Source organism: Fringilla coelebs (assembly GCF_963513975.1).
Source record: "Fringilla coelebs genome assembly, chromosome: 13".
Taxonomy (NCBI): domain Eukaryota; kingdom Metazoa; phylum Chordata; class Aves; order Passeriformes; family Fringillidae; genus Fringilla; species Fringilla coelebs.
Window position 1 is genome coordinate 5,582,677 of NC_140039.1, and position 22,447 is coordinate 5,605,123.

General features: G+C 53.6%; 2 protein-coding genes across 5 annotated transcripts in view; one reads left to right on the forward strand and one right to left on the reverse strand.

Moving 5' to 3' along the window:
- The window catches only part of DAG1 (dystroglycan 1), a 48,911-nt gene extending 31,593 nt beyond the window's left edge, over window positions 1–17,318 (reverse strand). The window contains exons 1-2 of one of the 3 annotated variants that reach the window (XM_084214533.1): window positions 17,219–17,316; window positions 74–198 (exon numbers count right to left, since the gene is read on the reverse strand). The gene's annotated coding sequence lies outside the window, so the exon portion shown is untranslated. Of the gene's footprint in view, window positions 1–73; window positions 199–9,753; window positions 9,833–17,218 lie in introns of those variants that run through there. The other 2 variants (XM_084214534.1, XM_084214535.1) reach the window with 2 other exon arrangements.
- Window positions 17,319–17,806: 488 nt separating this feature from the next.
- On the forward strand, window positions 17,807–22,354 carry MST1 (macrophage stimulating 1). Of its 2 annotated transcripts, none has more exons than XM_084214402.1 (18): window positions 17,807–17,939; window positions 18,303–18,444; window positions 18,603–18,715; window positions 18,846–18,960; window positions 19,170–19,306; window positions 19,378–19,498; window positions 19,597–19,715; window positions 19,810–19,975; window positions 20,070–20,200; window positions 20,283–20,385; window positions 20,499–20,635; window positions 20,757–20,792; window positions 20,875–20,986; window positions 21,057–21,134; window positions 21,200–21,346; window positions 21,428–21,534; window positions 21,966–22,105; window positions 22,185–22,354. In XM_084214402.1, exons 1-18 carry the CDS (start codon window positions 17,888–17,890, stop codon window positions 22,344–22,346), a joined length of 2,118 nt encoding a protein of 705 aa, XP_084070528.1. In that variant the 5' UTR covers window positions 17,807–17,887; the 3' UTR covers window positions 22,347–22,354. The 2 variants fall into 2 exon arrangements, with proteins under 2 accessions (XP_084070528.1, XP_084070529.1); XM_084214403.1 differs by having other exon boundaries at window positions 19,813–19,975.
- The last annotated feature ends 93 nt before the right edge of the window (window positions 22,355–22,447 follow it).

Below are 22,447 nucleotides of genomic sequence, written 5' to 3' on the forward strand. Positions count from 1 at the left end.
GCAATCTGCTGAAGGGGTTTATTGCAGGAGCCCTCGCAGGTTCAGAAACTTCTAATGGGTGTTACGTGCTCACCTTTGCTCTTTCCTGCCATCATGCCTCTATTAATTTCCTGGCAGATAAAGCAGGGGGCTCCAAAAAGGTCTCTGCAGCCTCCAACCACACAGCCAAAGTAATCTTCTGCACTGGTCAAACACTCCCTAGAACACAAGGGAGATAAGGGTGAAAACACACCAACTTCTCCAAAACAGAGAGGGCTCTGCTGCCTTCCCTGCCGCTGATGAGCACAGGCAGCAGAGAGAGCAGGCAGGACAGCTGTTAGGAGCAGCAGCAGATACTGCTGGGAGGGCAGGAGCAGGAGTTTAAGTTCTGGTTTTCAGTCCTGCACGTGGGATAGAAGTTTCTCCTTGTTATCATTAGTTTTAACACGGTGAGAAGGTGATGGAAAATAAACCAGTACAATTATAGCAGAGGGTGGAACATGAGCCTGCTTGTTGTCAGAACAGGAAAAAGCAGCTCTGAGGAGCTCTCAAGAGAGTCAGTGTCTAAGTTCCCAACCCCTCTCTCAAACTAGACCAAAATTAGCTATTAGGATCAAGTTTATTAGAGCACATACCCATACTGAAATCCTATCAGGCTGGCTGCAGCAGGGAGCCAAGGCAAAGCTGCACTGCTGGAGCTCGGGTGCCCCAGCACCCATCTCAAGTGATTTCCTTTCTCCGAAAGATGAACTCGGACACAACTGCAAACAAATCTATGAGGTTTTACTTATTTGCAGTCTTTGGGGAAGGAGGGAGGAGGCAGCAGGAAACAATCACAGCTTTCCCCACGCCTGGAAGAGGAGCAAAATGTGAACAAAGTTTTTATTTCAGCCCAGGGTGGATATTTCCATGGCAGGCAGCACCACTCCTTAGGGCAGAGAGCACAGCAGAGTCTTTATAAATCAGGAAGAGTGCAATACAAAATCTGCATGACTCTGGATGCTCCTGTGGAACAGCACGGTCCCAAGAGCTGTGGCTCAGAAAGGACACCCCAAACCCTGGCAGCACAAGCCACTCCTCTGCAGAACGTTTTAGAGTGTATCTCCCAAAGCTGCCACACTCACTCACATGAAGGAGCCCGAAGTTAGCGGTGGTGAGGAGAAGGGGAGGGCAAGCCAGGGGTGAGCAGTGTTTGATTAGCCAGCTAATGCGTGCAGCTGTCCTCCGGTTTTACGGCCTTGGAGGAAATTTAAACAGGAACTTTCTATAAATTAACTGCCCATAAAATGAGCATGTTTTCTCAGTGCACCAGAAGGTCGGGAAAGGTCTGCTCAGCCCCCCGTTCCCAGGACACGGCCAGCAGCCTCCACAGTTGCTGCTTCTCCTTCTGAAGCAGGAGAACGTGAATTCAGCCCATGCAGCAGTGAGCTGGCAAAAGCACGCTCGCAGAGCAATCAGAGTCATTCTCCATTCACAGCAAACTAATAATTTATCTTTCCCCTAAAATCCCCAATGCAATCCAGATGTCTAAGTAGTCTTTGTCCCAAAAAACAAACTATACCATGGTCTTTGCTCACAAGGCTGTTTGTTCTGCGGGACCAACCCACACGTCGATTTCAACTCCTGCCAGGTCTCAGGCTGCAAGCGATAACCTGGTTAGAGACACTCTACCTCAACCCTTCTGGCTTCCTCCTCATCGAGAGGATTATTCAAGAGTTGCCCTTAGGGATATTCTGCTGAAGAAATGCACCTGACATGTTCCCAGTTTTGAGGAAGTCAGGAGGATGGGAGAAGCCAGGGTGAAGCCAGAGCAGCAAACACGGGAAATAAAAGAAATAAAGCAATTTGCTCAAGGGTGCATGAGGAGGACGAGTGTGGGTGGTCACCCCGAGCCACAGGAGAAGTCTTGTCACAGAGGACCCTGGGAAGGGCTGTTTCAGCAGGGGACAGGCTGGATCATCCCAGGAAAGGAAGAATGAGGCATTTGGCAGAAGGGCTGAATTCCTCTGGCAACAAAGGTTAAGCACACAGCTGCACCTGTCCCGGGGAAAGGGACCCATGCCAGGTGGGGAAGGAGGTCACAGCCCCCCCAGCATCCTGCTCTGAGACTGTTGATGAGAAAGAACAACAAGTTTCCCAGGGTGGGGGGCTCAGCACAGAGCCCTTCTGTCACACTGGCTCTCCCAGTCTGCTGGCAGCAGCCATGGGCTGCAGCACGCCAGGGAAAAGCCGTCCAAAACACCTATGGAAACGTTTGGAAGAGCTGAAAATAGAGTTTGGAAAACAAACGCTGACCAGCCACACAACTCTTCCAGGAATATATTAAGTGTTAGCATAGTTGCATTCTAGTCCCTGAGTATGTTTTCAAGAAATAAATATTTTAAACCACTTTGTTTCAAAATTTATTATATTATTCAAGTGCTGTGCAATGCTTCACATTTTAGATCTGCAGGTTGGCAGGCAAAATTGCTGCTGATTTTTAAAACTCTGCTGCGCTGCCTAGGGTATCACTTTTAGGTTTTTTCCAGGTACTTTTCTACAAACACATTTATTCTGCATTATAACATCAAGTCTCTACCAATACACCAAATCCTGTTTTAATCGTGGATTAAAACATTTTTATTCACAAACCAACAACAATAGGTTTATTTTCAAATCTATCTTTCTCCCCCCCCTCTCCATATTAACAGTCCAATAAGCAAACGAAAATACACCAGTAACTCTGTATGCAAAGTAACTCTCTCAAGAACTAGGTATTTTTGTCATTGACAAAGCCACAGTACGTTCCACTGGCAGCAATTTCTGGGAGCTCCATTTGAGCAGTGAGCAGGGCTGCCAGGACACAAGTACTGCACGTAACAAGCCAACTACACTGCAGACATGCCAAAGCTCCCCCAAGGCCCTGCTCCTCTACAGACGCAGCAAAGAAGCATGTACAGGGAAAATGGATCGGCCTGTGTCCTAACCTGGGTATCCTGTCTGCACACAGACCTCAATCCATGCCCTTCAACCCAAACACACTGCATCCACAGGGATATTGAACCCTGCTGCAGAAGGGAAAACCCAGACACAGCAGCTGTGCTTTTGGAAGGTCCAAAGCACAGCACACAGCAGCGTGGCCATGGCAGATCCTGCTCCCCAGCACCCATCCCATTACTGATACAGGTCCTTGAGCACCAGATACCAACTAAACACAGCTTAACCTTCAGAGCACAGACTTCCACTGGCGCTGTACAGTACACAAATATTAATATTGACAAATAAATTCAGGCCTGCTTAATCCAAAACACACAGCGCTGTCGCCAAGCTTGTGTTTTGTTTGGAGAACAGACCAGACACTCGGAGCCTGGCTGCCTTACCTACTTCTGAAAGCCAGACTTAACTCAACCCAACAGATAACAACCAAGCTGAAAGCCCAATCCTCACCACAAACCCCTCCTGCTCATCAAGCTCTTGAAACTGAGAGGGGGAAAACAGCCCCGGGGTACTGCAGTTATCTCCATCAGTGCTGTGGGGAGCTGGAGACAACACATGCCTGCCAGGCCAGGTACCTGGGGCAGGTAAGTGCCTGCCAGTGCTCCTCACCACTATCAGCTCAATCAGCTTAGAGGAGCTCTGTGACTGCTCAGCAGCACTACATGACCCCTCTATCTCCTTTTCCATCCTTACAGCTTAGGCTGTAAATTCTTCAGGGACAGCTATGAAGCAGGAGGTCCTGATGGAGCACTGCTGGCCATGGCTAGCTGGGACCTCTGCAGGGAGCCATGGCAGCAGTTCCAACAGCCCCTGGGTAAGGATGCTGGGTAAGCCTAAAAACTGTGAAAAATGTTAATTTCCTGCACTGGTATGCAGACTGCAGCTAAGAAACTGCTTAATTGGACACGGGGAGAGGAATCAAGGCTGAAGTACAGTGATTTGCATTCGGGATTTTTGTCATTGGTGTAGGGTAGCCAACACACACTATGCAATTGTAGGGGAGCTTTGGGGTGTGGAGACTTGTAAGGCCACCGAGGTGACATCGAGTCAGACAAGGCTGAGAGATGAAACTTCCTGTGTAGCACAAACACCAGGTTTGGGTATGGATGCAGCAGAGTTTAAAAGGATGAGCAGAAAGTAACACAGGGCTGCTACCTGGGAATCTGGAGGGATATGGGCAAGGAAGAGATGGGTTCTGAAATGGGAAAAAATGGAAAACAAGGTGTAAGATAGAGAACAAAAGAGGGTCAACCTTCCTGTAGTAGGAGCAGTGGCACCTACAGATAGCCATGACCCCAAAGAACAGACTGAACTCCCCAGGGTGCCAGGGAATGCCCCTGGACTCCCCATCTGGTCTGTGGGAGGGCAAAGTGGGGTGCACTTGCACACTAACAAGAGCGCCATGGGAGGGAAGGGTGACAGATCTGGCAGCCAGAAGCAGTGCCATTTGCCAGATCTAACAGTAATAATTATGAACTTTAGAATGCTAAGTGTGTAAAATGCTCTAACTGGAAATTAGTACCAGTGCTGTTTATTAGTGAATCTCATAATAAACACTGCAGCACTGTAGCCTCTTGGGTCAGCTGCCTGCACCCCAAAGGGGCTGGATCAGCCCAGGGCTCAGCAGGATGCCCCAGCCCAGAGGTGGGGGCTGGCTGCAGACCAGGCACCTCAGTGGAGAGGTTAAGCCTGCGTGGGCAGAGAATCTGGGCTGCTTGTGTTGCACATTTGCACAACACTGACCCATCACTGAACACTGTGCACACCACCACCACGGAGTGAGCACACCACTGGCCACACTTTCAATTACTTCTAATAATAAAGATAAAGAGCTGGGATAAAGAGCTTAGAAGTTGGAAGTGCCTGTGCAAAGCACACCTGCAACTAAAGGGGCACTCCTCAACCACACCACGTCAGCAGGAGCAGAGAGCTGGCCATGCAGGGACAGGAATAGGGCCCTCCATGCATCCTCCCACTCTTTGAGCAGGACTGACCTAAATCCTTCCCTTTCCAGACTCCAGTGGCAGGAGGAAAACGAGCTGGTCTCATTAATTTCACCTCCTGCTGCCTGGTGAACTTGTCTGCAGCAAAAAAAAAAAAAAATTATTCAAAGCTATGCTGGCGACCTGGCAACTCAAACCTTCTGTGGAGCAGGAGGCACAAATGACCTGCTGCAGCATTGCTCACCTCATGGCCAAGGTCTGCTCTGGCCCCCAGAGCTCCTCAAGCTATTCAGCAGTGGACTTTTTACAGATGCAGTTAGGACACGCAGCAAGGGAACTGTTCCTCTGCAGGGCAGTTGATGCAATAGAAGGACACATAGTCCATGGACAGCTGGTGGCTCAGAAAAGACTTCTCTGGTATGCAGGAGACCCCGAGACTGGCACAGTGCACAACACAGGCGACTCCTCCCTGCAGCTTCCTCAGAGCCTCACTGGAGCCAAGTACACCGGGGCACCCTATTTTCCTGTGATTTCCAGAGTTCAAGTTGATTTTTTAATCTGACAGTAACAGTAGAAGACTATAAAAAACCCCACAGTGGCCTGAGCAGCTCCGGAGTCTAAAATAAACATGCCAAGCCCTATTTGTGATGGAGTAAAAATAGCTTGTTTCTCATACCTTCCCAGGACCTCTGCTTCGTACACAAAAGCTTCACAGGTTAACTACAAAAATATCAGATGTGCAAGGAATGGCTTGATTTGAGCTTTGCATTGTTTGAGGAGTTCAGAGAACCACCCTGGCCCCGCAGCAAAGGGATGAACCCTCAAAGCTCATCTCCTGCCCAGGGCTAAAGGCCAGGCACTGCCAATTCCCTTTAATAGAAACCACTGTCCTTCTGGAGCAAAAAAATCCAAACAAAAAAAGTCCACAAACGTCACTGGAATTACATCTTGTGCTCTTTCTTGGCTGGATAGTTTTTAAATGACACTTATTCCAAAGAGCAGTAACTATAAAATCTAGTGCAGAGCTGTGCTGCATGCAGCCGGGACGGGCTCCCTGGGAAGCAGAGCGAGCACAATCAGTGTCTGCATCAAAAGGAGAAGACAGACTGTGGCTGGTCTGTCTCATCCTAAGAAACGCCACTTCATAGCGAGTTCTGCTAAATTAACTTTTTTCCAGGGCCTAAATGTATCTCACCTGGCACCTGTGATGCTCCTGAAGAGAACAGAAAAGCAAGACCTGGGAGGGAAGCTCGGCAGGAAAGCCGTCACGACGCCGAGTTTAATCATTACATCATTTCTAGTGACAGCTCTGCCGGACCCACAAGTGAGCACCAACCTATTTATGATGGGTTTAAAAAAAGGGCCAGAATTTGCAATGCATCTGAAGCTTGCTGGTATTTATACAGGCACTAAAAGGCACCCAGGGAAAAGGCCAGGCGTGCACGTCCCCAGCCCTGAGGGCGAGGCTTGCAGGAGCCACCAGCTCCAGGAGCCTTCTGAGAACCAGCCGGCACATGTCCCTACAAGGCAGTGCTGGCAGTGGCACATGCAGCTGTCCGTCTGCCTCAGCCCAGGAGCACACACCAGCCTCCAACCAGCCCAGACAGCACAAGGCAAGACACGGGTTCTGGGGGACCCCCAGGGAGCACCTTCACCAGCCACAGCCACCACCCTGCTCTTGTCCAGCATCACTGTTAGATTCACCTCCAGAAACCTGGGCTCAAATTGAGGAGGCATAAATTAAGCAGCAATCTGGGTCTTTGGGTGAGATGCAGAGGCATCTCCAAAGAGCTCTTAGCACAGCCCCCCTCATTTTAAGTGAGATGGACAAGAAAAATTTTCTTGCTAAATACTAATTTAGTTTAGCAGGTCACATTGAAAAGCTCAACATTTGTATTTTAGATTATGTTCTTAACCATGCCCACATCATATTGAAGGCCAGCATCTGCTGAGACCTGATCACAGGTCCCTGAAGTTTCCATCTCTTGATGAAAGTCATTTTTGCACCTTGTCTTTAGCCAAAGGCTTCAAGAGATAGAAAAGACATAGTCTCCCCTCAGTTACTTATTTCCATTATTAAGCACTCTAGCAAGTGAACAAGAAAAACCACACACCTTTCCCAGGCTTTACATTGTCTGGCTGCTTCCTCCTCTTGTTAGACACAGGTTTTCATAATTTATGGTCAAAATTGTTTCAGAGAACAAGGAGAGCAACCTGCAGCTTTCCAGCCCCCTTGTACCACCTGCCTACACAGTGTCACTGAATGGTTATCTCACCAGATGATTCAAGGTAAAAATCACAGCTTATCTTACATGAATATTTGGTGCTAGCTGTTACATAAACACTACTGCTTTTAGAGGAGGCCTCTCCTAAGTCCCTTGCTCTCTTAACTTGTATTTGCTTCCCATTCTTTTAGCTTATTCTGAAAGGGCAGGACTCCTGGAAAAAATGTTCTTCATATCTGGTAGGCAGTGGTATGACAGCCCAGCCAGCGAGCATCTGAAACACCAATAACCTCACCCACATGTGCACCCCAGGATGTCAGCTCATACTTCCACCCTCCAATGCACTGCATCATGCTTCCTTCCTACACTGGTGAACTCTTCCTCCTATTCAGTGGCCCACAAAGACCTCAAGGGATCCTGCAACATGGGGCCTGCAAGCTGTATGCATCCTCCCATGTTGGCAAAGACTTGGAAAGTGTGTAGAGAGAGGAATGGCTGAGCTTTCTCCCTGCTTCTTCCTCACAGGGCAGATGTGGTCCAGCCTGCTTGAAGACCCACAGCAGCAATACAGGCAGCCACATCATCACTTTAATCATTGCAACTGCCCAAGGAAGCATTTCCACCTCTCCCATCCCAGTCCTCTCTTCCCTCTGTGCCGGTACAAGAGTTACAGTGCACAGAGAAGTGGATGTGGGAAATGACACACATTAAAGGAATGCAACAAGAGACAAACAAGAGGCCAGTTCCCATCTGGTCAGTCTCCAGGCTGGATGTGGGGTCTGCAGAACCACTTCTCTTTTCCTTTTCACGAGGGAAAGACAGGACTTCTTCTGCCAGCAGCACTTGCTCAAACCAACTCAGAAGCTGAGCACACCAAGTCTGGACCCTGCAAAAAACTGTGCCAGGCAAGAGCACTGTACAAAGACACCAAGGAAAAACCAGACAATTCCAAAGATAAAGAGAAATTAAACTGGGTTCAGCGGGACATCTCCCATTCATTTCCCACTATTGTCCTAACCAGCATCTGAGCAGCACAAATTGAGAGCTACGGTCACCTCCCACAGCCAGCTGCATCCTGGTAGCAGGCACAGCAATTCCCTCAGAGCAGGAGGCTCTGACTGGATCCATTCCACATTAACAGTCTGCTCGAGCACTCCTGGGCAAACTGCAGCAGGCAGGCCAGTGACCTGATGCAGGTTTCTTTTCAGCCTCTAAGCCACTTTAAAAGACATCTAAAAATACATGAAATGCCTTTCTCATGTGACTTTTCTAGGCGAGGGACTGCTCTAAAGCCTGCAACCACAAATGGAACGAGACACAACTGCAAGACCTCTTTTCTGCACCAACAGCCTCTACACTGGCAACCTGTTGAGTCCAAGAGATCAGCTGAAGATAAAAACCTGGAGCATTATTCTTGGCAGCATCAGCTCCTGAGGTAGCACCATTCTCCCCAGGGGCTGTGCTTCCATTCAGGAGCACAGGCAGATGGGGAGCTGTGTTTCTGCTCCAGAAGGATCTTTAGCTACACCCAGAAGAGTTCAAATTTATACCCCTCCCCACCAAGCCTGAAATAAAAAATAACTCCTCAGCTCTGCTGACACAGGTAATTCCTCTCCACTGAGAAGGTAAATAGGACAACTGTTTGCCTTTGAAAGTGCTGTGCACAAATCAGCTCAGATGGCTGCTGCCACAAAACCCAAGCAGGAGGACACTGGCCACTCCAGCTGATCCTCAAGCTCTTTAACAGTAGATTTACACTACCAAGTTTCCCATCAAGATTCTTCTTCCACTCCCAGACTGGAGCAGAAAAGCTCTTTTGAGATGCAGACCCATGTGCTTACAAGCTCCTGTACATGCCAGTGCCTGCCTTGAACCAGAGTAGACACTGACACTGGGAAGTGAAAGGTGTCTGCTCCTGGATGGGCTCAGGCTGCAGAGCTTCTACTGAAGCTGAGGGTGGCTCTTCCTTGCTCCAAAGCAGACACCTCGCTGTGTGCCCAGGCAGCTCCAAGCTTCAGCTGACCTTTTCCAGTTGGCACAGCCTACAACTGCTGGTCCCAAACAGGGCTCAGAGTCAGCTGTGCAGAATTCACTAATAATCATCGTCTTAGTCACTGCTTAAAGAAGAATCTCACCGCTAAACACTTGCCTAGGGAGTCAGCTCAGCCAGCCTTAATTCCCATATATGACCAGAAATGAGGACTTCAGCATGTGGAGCAATCTTTCCTGGGCTCCCAGCTGGAGTGACCAAGCCACACACCACACCAGCCCAGAAGACACTCCCAGGGCAGAGCTCTGCACCCAGCCTTGCTCTCCATGATCTCCCTCATGCTGGTGGCAGACTGCTCTTCCAGCAGGATGTGAACTGACCAACTCATCACAAAACACAGGTATGTGTGGCCAAGGTGTGCCTTCAGAACTGTCCCTGTATGCAGTATCTCGACTTCATTTTAACTTCAGAAAAAAATCAAACCCTAAATCTCACTGCCTCCTCTGTTCTCTGCCTTTCTTTGTGGCACAGGGGAGAAGCTGCCTCAAAGGATTTCCTGAAGCATCATATCAAGGCAAAGGTTTTGAACCAGCATGTGAACAGACTGTAAGAAATCCATAAAAAGTGTGAAGAGGCTTACCTGGAGTCAGCAGGATTAAGTTTCCTATACAGAGTTATGCACCTCCAGGGGAGGCTTTAGGAGCCTGCCATTCAGGGAAGAGAAAAAGGCTGGAGGCTGCTGAGCTGGGTCACGCTGGAGCAAAGCACACAGCACCAGGATGCAGCGCAGAGGTCTGCAGGAAACAGCTTCTTCCTGTGACGGCAGGACAGCACCACGACCCCTCTCCCCTGGGACACCCCGGGCCAGGCACAGCCCACTGCCAGAGCAGGCTGAGCTCACACAGCCACCTGCAGTCACCGAGCTGTGTGAAAGATGCACGGCCCCACCTGTCCCGGCAGGACCCAGCTCCAGCAGGGAAAGGAAGAGGAGGACAGCAGCACTTGCACCACTCCCAGCTGACCCAATGACTAAAAGATTGGAGGAGCTTTGGTGGAGCAGCACAGAACCAAGAGGAGGGTCAGCATTCCAGTTTTCAGGAATAATGGGTGTGCAGTGCAATGGTACCGGTGCTGGGACGCTGGTTTGAGGGGAAGGTGGGGACTGAACCACATCACAGGCTGGAACAATGCTCCCAGAGTGCAGGAGCTCATCCACCTCAGGCTTTAATAAGCAAACCTTCTCACACCCAAATTAGCCATGGCAATCATGGACTACTTCCCTCTGCCACGTTCAGCACACAGAATCGCACACAACTTTTATCCTGGCTTATCACCATTACTGCACAGGGGAGCAGCGCTGCCTTCTCAGAGCTTTAATCCCTCAATATACAATTTTACATCATTGCCAGTAGCAAGAGAAGCCCTTTTTCATGTTAGCTTTGACTACAAAGTTTTCATGAGGCTGTAAGGCCCAATTCCTACACTTTTCTTACAGTTTAGTGCCAAGGGTTCATGGGCTTTGCATGCAGTATTGTTACAATGTTACATGTTGCTTTAGTTTTCTCTGTTTCTGAAAATTTGTATTTATCTCAGCAATTGTCATTCTCAGATCAAATTTCTTACTTCCCCAGAGGCTGACCCCTGCTATTCAAACAAAATCTTACTCTAAGATGTGGTAACTCTTTCTTGAAAGAGCAATCTGCACAAGGCACATAGACAAACACAGAGCACTGGCTTTATAAACACCACTGGAAGCACAAAATTCCCCAGGTAGAGGACACAAAGTTTCATGTTTTGGCCACACAGCTCTCCCCGGAGAAGTGAACTGATACCATGGAAACACATACAGCACCATGGCACAGACCTTTATGCTAGATTACCTGACAGTCTCAGTCCAATCACTCAGGATTATTGCCATCAACACAAACGTTAATGCCCAGCCTAAAAAACTCCTGATCTGACCCAGACTCTCATTAAAATAAGGCAGACTGCCCCATTCCTGATGCTCTATCCCGTTCAGGATGGGCAGATCTGCATTGTGGCCATGCTGCAGAACTTGCAGGACCTCTTACACATCCCATACTACAGCTATTCTGTGCACAAACACCACACTGCAGAAGCTTTCAATGAACTGAAACTGAGAATTAATGAAACAAATCAATTATATGAGTTGTTTGTGCCCATTAAGCTCAGCTGATGCCAGTACCTCTGCAATTATACTTTCCCACATGTCTTACAGCTTTTGCTATGGTAGGAGAAAGGAAAGATGCCAAGGAATTTCAGAAGAGAGGCAAAGCAGGTCTTGAATTTTAGGAAAAATACTAGAAGATTCTCCCTTGGAATTGCATAGTCCCACCCTTGCCTCCAGCCAGCCTTTACCTGTATCTGAAGAGGCAGAAATCTGATTTTTAGAGAAAAAGACACACAGCTACACTGATTCTGTGTAGCTTCCTGGTAGGATCCTGTGAAGTTGAATTCAGAGATGGTTTTAGAATAACCACCTTTTATCCCCTTAATGTAGGCCCCCAGGCACTATCATAAAAATTCCACTAGAAATATTTCCTTTGGGGTGGGGAAACACCATGCATGGTCCGTCATGCAGGAATCAGCTCCTACAGCACAGAGAGCTCACACTCCACAGAGGTCAAGACCTAAGCAGAAAGCCTAGGGGACATGAACAGGGAATCACTGCAGCCTCAAATATGCCTCTCATTCCCCACCCAGAAGCCCACACCTGTGTAAAGCCTTCCTGCAGGAATCCCAAGTGCCACAACACAAAAGTCACACCTCACATTTCAGCAACACTCAGAAAAGATCTGATGAAACTTCTTGCACTACAGGGAACTCCCAGCTAGAGACCAATACTGGAGAGCTGCTTTAGAAAAACTTCACACTGGAAAAACCCGCAACTATTTCCACCCTGATTAAAGTGGAATCTGTACAGTATCCTGGACTGCTGAATAACCAAGCACTACAGACAGGGATCTTGGTTCCTCTCCACTGAAATGGAAAAGTCCCAAAGAAGCCACGCACACAAGGAAATCCTGGAAGCTCTGGAAAGAGATGTGCTTCCCGCAGAGCCTGGGAGAATCCATTTGGGGGTGAGAGGGAAGAGGCAATTAGGGCCAGCCTAGCAAGGAGCAGCAGCACACAGTCCCCACGTTGCAATCTGAGGTTGTGACAGTGGCACAAGGCTTTCACCATCACCTGTCATGATTCAACACTTCAGTGGAAAACCGCTGGTTCAAACCATCACTCAAGCTCATCCAAAAATCAATCCCTAGCCTTTGGGACTGATATAAAATGATCAGTATCTGCTACTGGAAACTCTCATCAAAATTACTGAATGCTAATCCCCACCCTTAAGGAACATACTTCACAGAAGATTAAGCTTTCTGAAGTCGAAATGCACAGTCTAGTTCAAAAAAAGAGAGAAGCCCATGTGAATTCAGCACACACATCCAGCACTCCTGTGACCTGTAACTACACGAGATTAAACTGAAACCTCTCTGTAACCACCTCTCCACCCCAGAGGAGGGAGGGCAGGAATGCTGCCTGTCAGGTCCCTAACGAGCAGTATCTAGCAAGGACTGCAGGAAGGGGCTTCTGAGCCAGTTTGCTAGAATGCTCAGAGAAACCAGCACACAAAATATTTTAGAATCTGCCCATGGAAACCCTCTATGAATCGAGCCCTTCTCAGAAACTACAGCAGGAAAGACACACCATACTCTTATTGGGGTTGCAGTGACAGCAAAAGCACTGTGGTGAGACCACAAGGTGAGAAAAGAGGAGAGAAGAGAACTCAGGAGCGGAAACCTTCACTCAGATACATTTTTACAGGTCAGATGAGGCTGCAAGCCTGGTTTTCTAAAGAAAAACCCTAAACAAAGCTGAACTCAGTGGGGCTGGGACAAATTTTATTGCTGTTTCCAAGCCTCCCATGTCAAAGTCAGACAGTATTTGAATCCCACCAAGAATCATTCTCCAGCCTAGGGGATACCTGCAGGACAGTGAAACAGGGGGGACAACTCAACTCTGAAAAAGTAAGTATCTGTTATGGCTAAGAGCACCATTACAAAGGGAGAGCTCTGTTGATCAAATGGCTTCCTGCCTTCAAGGATGGTCCAACACCCTCCCCTTGCAAAGGGAATAAAGGGTCAAGCTGAAAAAAACCACCAACTTTACACCAAATCAGCAGAAACAACTGCTCTGTGCATTAGCTCAGCACCACAGCTGGCCCCTGGGAGGAGGCAAGAGGGCACAGCTGAAAGCAGAGAAAGAGAAGGGCCTGGACAAGCACAGTGCCACTGACACTGGCATGGCCTGACAGTGACACAGCCAGAGGCCACAGAGCTGAACACCATTTGTGTTGGGGTTTGGCAACCATTGTGAGCTCTCCACAGACAGGGGAGAGGGCCACAGTAAGGAGATGAGGGAGCACTTGGTAGCCCTGCAGCCCCCTCTGGCTCTTGGGCCCCAACGCATTGTCCAGGGACAGGACCCCAGACGTGGAAGAACCCTGCAAGGCTGCACTGCTGCCGTGGGCAGAGACTCCAGGGGATCTCCTAGGGTGCCTCAAGGCTCTGAAAAACCAGCACTGAGGTGACCTTGAGCAGGACATGGCATTCAGGAAAACAGGAGGCCCCTGATGCCCACCCAACTCCAATCAAAGTCATGCCACTCACCTTGCCCCATCTCCTGCTCCTCACTGACCCAGAACAGCTCACAAACCAGGCACAAGAGCCAGGGAACTTTCTGCTGGTCACCAAGTGACCAGCTCAGGCATTGCACAGGGACAGGGCCTGCCTGGCTAGGGGACTTGGATCATCTCCTTCAGACACTGCTGCATCAGCAGATCAGTTCAGATGCTCATGAAAAATCCACTGACAAAAATACTGGTAGCATCAAACATATACAACCATCTTTCTTGCTGGCAAGCTAAAATTTTATCCCAGAAAAGCTGAACCAGAGACAGTTTAAGTCAACAGATAAGTACAGAGATACACAGACAGAAGGCACCAGACTAGGATGTGCACCTACCTACAGTGTTCACATAGGTTAATACATTAACTTGCCATCCAGCAGTACCTTAGTAGTTTGCTCAAATTCAATCTCACAGAATAAACCCTAAAAGCACAGGTTCTTCGGATTGATATTTTATTTTTCACAGCTTAAACATGGTCACAGTCCTTTGCAAATTTGGTTTAAGGTACAGAGCTCTCCAGACTGCACAAACATTCTAAGAACAAACATTTTCAGCATACCAAGAGCTCAGATACACTAGGTCAATCCAACTGTGTTTATTTGTATTTCACCCAAATCACCGCCAAAGTACTCGGAGCTCAAGGAGCAACAGCCTCCCACTGATTCAGCAAGAGACCAGAAGTAATTGGTAGACAGTCTGCAAGCACCACAAAGAATGCCAGAGGCATTTATTTACATGACCCCTGTTTGCCTAAGAAGAATTCAGCGTTTGCATTTTCCTCACTCAAATTAATCATCACTAGACTTAACTCCTCAGTACTATTCCTCAGCTAACAGGAGTAAAGGCACAAACCACCCAAAATCACCCCCACAAAACTTCTCAGATAGCTGATACTCCCAGAATGAGGGCAGACCTTTACTCCATCAGCTGGAGTTCCTCCCCAGGCTGGCACGACACCCTTGGAGAAATCTCTCCAGGCCAATGTGTCTCACTATCTCTCCAAGGAACAAGGAAAAGGCAAGGAGACACCATTCCTACGGGTGAGCAACACCACTCCTGCCAGGGCAGAACCATCACACCTTCTCTGCTAGGCTGACAACACACTGCACCTCACACCTGTGCTGCAGACAATAAAGCATGAAAACTTCCCCAGGATCTGGCTGCTGCAACCACACAGTTCTCTTTCCCCTCAGTGCCCACTGGTCCTTAGTGCAGAGCTCCAGAGCACCTCCCAGGCTTGTCTGCTGGCACGCTCACACAAGCCAGGATGCAGCAGGGCTCCCTCCAACACTACCCCCTCGCTGTCAGAGCATGGCTCTGCCCAGGACAGGCCGGCCAGAATTCCTCCAGAGCAGCCGCCCGTGGAAGACAAGCCACGGCCAGAGTGCTGGGCCAGCTCTGACCAGGAGCTGCACGGCTGGGGCTGGCAAAGGGTCCCACTCTGCCTGTCACACGCCCTCCTTAGCTCCCACTCTGCCTGTCACACACCCTCCTTAGCTCCCAGTCTGCCTGTCACACGCCCTCCTCAGCTCCCTCCTTGGCCGGCTCAGCACTGCGGGCACTGGGACACGAGGAGAACAGAGTGGGTAAGACACGAGTGTTTCTAACAGCAGACAAGTGCTTGGGGCCAACAAACCCCATACATACAAAACTTACTGGTATAGAGTGAGAGCAGAACACCTCACTGCTATCAGCCCCGTAATTCGTACTGATTCCCCAGGTCTGATGCCAACAATTAAGCACAACTTACAACTCTATTTACACAATGCTTAAAGAAATGGGTATGTCTAAGCCAGCAGGTGCTGTCAGGAACATCTCCCAGTTATTGGAGCATTTGTGCCAGCTCCCAAAGAAGTGAGCCTGAACTGCTGCAGCAAGGAATCAGTGCGACCTGGAATCAGCCAGGCTTTGCTGATTACCCCTCTGAGTAAACAGTGGTGTTCCCAGCACTTCAGCCTGCTCTCAAGCTCCTTCTGTTGGCATACTACCCTATATTTAGGAGAGAAGAGTGCAATGACAAGCATTGGGAAGAATGAATAAGTGGTTTAGGATGCTTGGTATAGCAGCAGAGACTGTGTGGAAAAACCTAAGAATTAGAAACTCCTAAACTGAGGAAAGGAACCTGTGAAGCTAAAGGTGGGACAAGACAGCATTCCATTTGGGAAGTTAAATAGCAAGTTTTGTTAAGAACAGTACTCAGTCAACCATGTAACAGAAATGGGTGGTAGAAAGAAGCTCCTGCCTGGAAGGGCTAAGAGAAAATAGGCAAATTCTTGGGTTTTTTAACACAAAAAGAAGATTTTAATCTCATTTTGTACAGGTGAACGTCAGTGGTGTTTTCCCAAGCCTAGGAGACCAAAACTCCAGGACCAAGGGAGACATACCTCAGGGGGTGACAGCAATCCCTACAGCCAGTTCCCACATCCCCCTGCCCACACCTTCCCCCACCCCGAGCAGCAGGACCTAGTTACACTTCAAAAACACACGTCTGACAACTTCAAACCTGAGGCAAAACTCAGTAAATCCAAACCTGTTGACTTGATGGGCATTGGAAACTTGTGTGAGCCACTTTGCAGCCTGTTGCTTCCAAGAAAGCAGGGAGACCACAAGTAATACCTGCCATTTAGACCTTTTTGGGCGTTAGAACCACTAACCTGCCTTAAGTCACCTGCACTGGGGACTGAAGATAAAGTTAGCCGGTAGGTCTGTCCCTCCCGGAACAGCCTCTGCTGTTAGTCACGCTCGCGGTGCCCGGAGCCAAGGTCAGCCCTGGGAAGCGGCGGGGCCCACGGAGCCCCAGCGGGGCAGCCCGCCCCCCTGCCCGGGACAGCCACCTGTCCCCGAGGAACACACAACTCCGCCAGCTACCTGGGCACCCACCTGCGCTCCCACGGCGCTGGGCCGGTCCCGGTGAGCGGGGAGAGCCCGGGACGCCCACACGGGGTTTGTGACAACCGGAGCCGGCTGCCGCCACCGACAGCACCTGGGCCGCTCCCGGAGAAGCCCCGAGACTCACCCGGTACAGCCCAGGCCGACCCAGCCGCTTGAAGCCCCAGGCCCGCTCCGCCTCCCGCCCGGCCCCGCCGAGCACTCTCGGGCGCGGCGCCCACCCAGGGCCGAGGGCGGCGGCGGGAAAGCGGCGCGGAGGGAGCGCGGCCTGGAGGGAAGGCGGCACGGGGCCGGTCCCGAAGGCCGCGGAGGGCGCGCCGAGCTGAGGCGCCGCCGCACCGGGAAAGCCACCCCGCCGCCCGCTCTCCGCCAGGCCCGGGCCCGCCGTGCCTCTGCCCAGGCCGCGCCGCCGCCGCCAGCCTCACTCCCCGCCGCCAAGGGCAAGGCGGCCCGGCAGGTGCCGCCACAGCCCCGCTCCGGCCGGTCGCGATTCCTCCGTCCCCGCTCTCACCGTGCACGCCGGGCCCGGCCCCGCTCCCGCCGGCTCCGCGGCCCCGACGCACCGAGCGGGCGGCGCGGCGCGAGCGCGACCCCGCGCGGGCACGTACCCGGGGGCGGGGCTGGCGCGCGCGCGCGGCGCCTGGCAACCGGCGGCACGAGCGCGCCGCGGCCAATCGGCGCCCGGCTACAGCGTCGGCCACGCCCCCTACGCCCCGCCCCGCCAAGATGCTCGATGCAGCCACGCCCCGCCTCAGAGCCCCGCCCGCTCCCGTGGGGCACGTCGCACAGCCCCGCCCCCTGCCCCGCCTCCAGGGACACACCCTGTCCCCAGGCCCCGCCTCACTGGCGCAGGACCCGTCCCTGCTGTGCCGGGCCCGCCCCCTGTGCGCAGGCCCCACCCACGCCCCTCGCGGATCCGCCGCGGCGACCTCGGCCCCGCCAGAACGTGCCCCGCCAGAACCCGCCCCGCCGCTCAGGCCCCGCCCCGCCCCACACGTGCCCGCCCCCAGGTGACCCCGGGCCCGCCTGGCCCCGCCCACCAGGCCCCGCCCCCTCTGCCCCGCCCCACGCGTGCCCGCCGCGGGGTGACCCCGACCCCGCTTGGCCCCGAGCCCGACCGCAAATATTTGCTCGGGGCCGTCCCGGAGCTCCAGCGGCCCGGGGACGCAGGGCCGCCGCCATGCAGCCCGTGCTGGGGGTCCTGCTCGCCCTGGCCGCGGCTCTGGGCTCAGGTAGGGCCCCAGGCTGGGTCGCCGTGGGGCTGGAGGGCGCGGGGCAGTGCGGGGTCCAAGGCAGAGCCGACGGCCGGGCCGGGAGCCTGCAGGCCATGCCCTGTCCCCCGGCGGACGGGGGGTGCCGGAAGCAGCGGGTGATGTAGGGCAGGGACCTTCCTGCTCCAGGGCACATGGATCAGGACATAGGACAGGGATCCCATGCTCCATAGGACAGAGTTGCCCTCCTCCATGGGACACGGATCCCATGCTCTGTGGGACAGGGATATCCTCCTCCATGGGGCAGGGATCCAACACTCCACAGGGCCCCAGTGATCATGCTGTGCCCCCGTGGGCACACTGAGCTCTTGTCACACTCCCCAGGCCACCGCTCACCTCTCAATGACTTCCAGCGCCTGCGAGCCACCGAGCTGCTGGCAGTGCCTGTGGACTCACCGCCACCGCTGCCGGAGCAGGGCACTGCAGAGCAGTGTGCCCAGCGCTGTGCCACCAGCCTGGCTTGCCGGTGAGCAGGACACGGTGCCACCGCGGGGTCAGGTGGGAGTGCACGGGCCACAACACTGAGTCACTGCACTTGGACACTGGATGCTCACGTGTGTGACCAAGGTCCCGCGGGCCCTGGCTTCACACGGTGCCATGCCAGACTCCCACTGTGCCTCCCAGGGCTTTCCACCATGACCAGCAGAGCCAGTTGTGCCAGCTGCTGCCCTGGACCCAGCACTCACCCCGCATCCAGCTGCAGAAGAACATCCGCTATGACCTGTACCAGAAGAAAGGTGGGCTGGTGCCATGGGTGGGCATGGGGACACCACAGACTGGGCACGGGCCACCTGGCACAGGACTCCTCATTGCCCATGTGCCCTGACCCGGCCCTGGGGCTCTGAAGAGGTGCCTGGCTCTGCTCAGACTACCTGCGGGACTGCATCGTGGGTGATGGCTCCGGCTACCGCGGCACACGGGCCACGACGGAGAAGGGGCTGCGCTGCCAACATTGGCAGGCCACAACACCACATGATCACAGGTGCCCCCGTGTCCCTGCCTGTCCCATGGCACCTACCCTGGGCAGCATGGGGCAATGGGGAATGGGGTGGGAGCAGTGCAGGATAGCACAGGAGCGATGGGGACAGCCTGGGGGGAATGCCACTGACAGGGGTAGGGCACCATCCTTGCTGTGCCCACTCCAGGACAAAGGATTCCTGTCAGCCCTCCTACCCACTCTGTTGCCAGCAGGTTTCTGCCATCCCCTCGCAATGGGCTGGAGGAGAATTACTGCCGAAACCCTGACCGGGACAAGCGGGGCCCGTGGTGTTACACTGTTGATCCCAATGTCCGGCACCAGAGCTGCGGCATAAAGAAGTGTGAGGATGGTGAGTGCCACATCCCAGGATCACCCTGTGCTCCATGTTTCCCCCACACTGAGCCCTGCAGTTGTTGGCAGCTGTCTGCATGACCTGCAATGGGGAGGATTACCGTGGCACCGTGGACCACACCGAATCAGGGACGGAGTGCCAGCGCTGGGACCTGCAGCACCCGCACAAACACCCCTACCACCCCAACAAGTACTAGCCCCAGTTCCCAGCAGTGCATTGCCCTCGTTGAGTGCCAGGTGCTGGGGTGATGGTGCCACCTTAACTGCTGCTCCCTGTCTATGGCCCAGGTACCCTGACAAGGGACTAGATGACAACTACTGCCGCAACCCTGACAGCTCCGAGCGGCCCTGGTGCTACACCACTGACCCCGAGCGGGAGCGCGAATACTGCCGCATCCGCATCTGCAGTAAGTCCCCACCAGCATCATGCACAGGTGGGCCTGAGCGTCCTGGGTGCCACCTCTGACCCTGCTACTCTGCCCCTTTCTCTGGCCACACAAGCAGAAAAACGCCCACGGCCTGTCAACATCACCAACGGCTGCTTCAGGGGCAAGGGTGAAGGCTACCGTGGCCGAGTGAATGTTACTGTGTCGGGGATCCCCTGCCAGCGCTGGGACTCCCAGGTGCCCCATAAGCACCATTTTGTGCCTGAGAAGTACCCGTGCAAGTAAGGGGATGGCTGTGCACCCCAGGAGGGTGGTGCTGGGCAGCACCCATGAGTGTGGGATTGAGGGAGGACAACTGTGCGGCCCTTCCTCCAGGGACCTCCAGGAGAACTACTGCCGCAACCCTGATGGATCAGAGGCACCGTGGTGCTTCACCTCCCGCCCCACTGTCCGCATCGCCTTCTGCTTCCACATCCGCCGCTGCCCTGATGAGCAGGATGCCCAAGGTGAGCCACCCCAGGCACCTGTCGCTGGGTGCCCACCCCAGTGCTCCTGTGAGGGGTGCCAGCCCTCCCTGCCTGTCTCCAGAGTGCTACCATGACCACGGCAAGCACTACCACGGCCACGTCAGCAAGACCCGCAAAGGAATCACCTGCCAGCCCTGGGCTGCCCAGACACCCCACGTGCCCCAGTGAGTGTATGAGGGGGGGTGGTGTGTACACGGATGGGGATGGAGATGGGATTGGGCTGGGGTTGGAGATGAGGATGGGGATGGTGACAGTGATGGTGACTGCCTCCTGGCAGGATGTCACCTGCCACCCACCCTGAGGCACGCCTGGAGGAGAACTACTGCCGCAACCCTGATGATGACAGCCATGGCCCCTGGTGCTACACCATGGACCCCCGTACCCCCTTTGATTATTGTGCCATCAAGCCCTGTTGTGAGCCCCCACCCACACCCCTGCAGAGCTCAAGGGGACCTTGGCCACACACAGAGTAGTTTTGGTCCCCTCAGGGTGGCTGGATCCTGTGCCAGTGCTACCCTCTGTTTTCTCTCTGCAGCTGGGAGCGCAGTGCCCTCCATCATGGAGAATACAGGTGGTGGCCCACGGGCCCTGGGTGGGCACCCTGGGGTGAATGCTGGTGGTTCAGCCCCAGCTGATGCCCCCCCTGCCCACAGACACAGTGACATTTGAGCAGTGTGGCCAGCGGGACGAGAGGCTGCAGCAGAAGGGGCGCATCGTTGGTGGCCAGCCTGGCAACTCGCCCTGGACTGTCAGCATCCGCAACCGGTGAGGGGGTGTCCCACATGCACTGCCACGTACTCAGTGTTCCCCCAGAACTCACCCTCTGTCCCCGCAGGGCTGGTGTGCACTTCTGTGGGGGATCCCTGGTGAAGGAGCAGTGGGTGATCAGCACACGCCAGTGCTTCTTCTCCTGGTAAGGCTGGGGCTGGAGTGTGGGGTAGAGGGACCCCCCTGTGCCCTCACGTCCCTGTCCCACAGCGATGCCGACCTGACGGGCTATGAGGTGCAGCTGGGGACGCTCTTCAAGGACCCTGGCCCTGGAGACCCTGACCAACAGACCATCCCCATCGTGAGGATTGTCTGTGGCCCCTCTGAGTCCCAGCTGGTGATGCTAAAGCTAGCAAGGTGAGTGGCTATGCCTTGACCTCTGCCATGCTCCACTGCTGGCCAGGCTGGCACCGTGTCACACTGCCCCTCTTGCCACAGGCCGGCTGCTCTGACCAAGCGTGTGGCCCTGATCTGCCTGCCCCCCGAGCGCTATGTTGTGCCTGCGGGCACTGTCTGCGAGATCGCCGGCTGGGGGGAAACCAGAGGTACCTGCCACAGGCAGCCCCTGCTGGGGGATTCCCTGTTCAATACAGCCCCTGCCAAAGCTATTCCATCTCCTCTGCCCACAGCATCCCCATGTCCATGGCATCTCCCCGCTCACAGCATCCCTTGCTTGAAGTATCCCCTGCCTGCAGCAACCCCCAGATCTCTGGCATACCCCTGCTCACAGCATCTCCCTTCCATGGTGTTTTCCTGCCCATTCCATCCCCCTGACTAGAGCATCCCTTGCCCCTGGTATCACCCTGTCCATGGCATCCCTCTTGCACAACATCTCCCTTCCACACCCTCCTGCAATGACATCTACTGCCATGCCATCCTCCTGTCCATGCATTCCCTGCCCACAGCATCCCCTGCCCGTGCCACTCCCCTGTATCCCTGCAGGCACGATGCTGCATCCCGTGCCCTCTGCCCGCAGGCACGGCAGACAGCAGCGTGCTGAACGTGGCGCGGCTGCCAGTGCTGGCCCACAGCGAGTGCGACAGGGCGCTGCGGGGGCGCCTGAAGGAGAGTGAGCTGTGCACTGCCCCGCTGCGTGCCGGCGTGGGTGCCTGCGAGGTGAGCTGGGCTGGGACACCCACCCCCAGGTGGCGGAAGGTGCTGGCACCAGAGTGACACCACTCTCTTCGTGCCACAGGGTGATTATGGCGGACCATTGGCTTGCCTCACCGCTGACTGCTGGGTGCTGGAGGGGGTGATCACCCCCTCCCGTGTCTGTGCCCGCACTGACCTGCCCGCCCTCTTCATCCGTGTTTCCCTCTATGTTGACTGGATCTACAAGGTGATGAAGATGGGTTGAGCTGGCATTCCCAGCCTGGCACAGCTGCCACTGCACAATAAAGACACAGCCTTGGCCACAGGGGTTGGCACTGCACAGGGTCTCACTTTTATTTAGTACCA

Excerpts from the sequence above, each read along its gene's own strand:
- MST1 (XM_084214402.1), top strand. The coding sequence starts at position 17,888 with ATGCAGCCCGTGCTGGGGGTCCTGCTCGCCCTGGCCGCGGCTCTGGGC. Across the intron at positions 17,940-18,302 it reads GGCCGCGGCTCTGGGCTCAG|GCCACCGCTCACCTCTCAAT; the intron begins GTAGGGCCCCAG and ends CACACTCCCCAG. Across the intron at positions 19,716-19,809 it reads CTGCCGCATCCGCATCTGCA|CAGAAAAACGCCCACGGCCT; the intron begins GTAAGTCCCCAC and ends TGGCCACACAAG.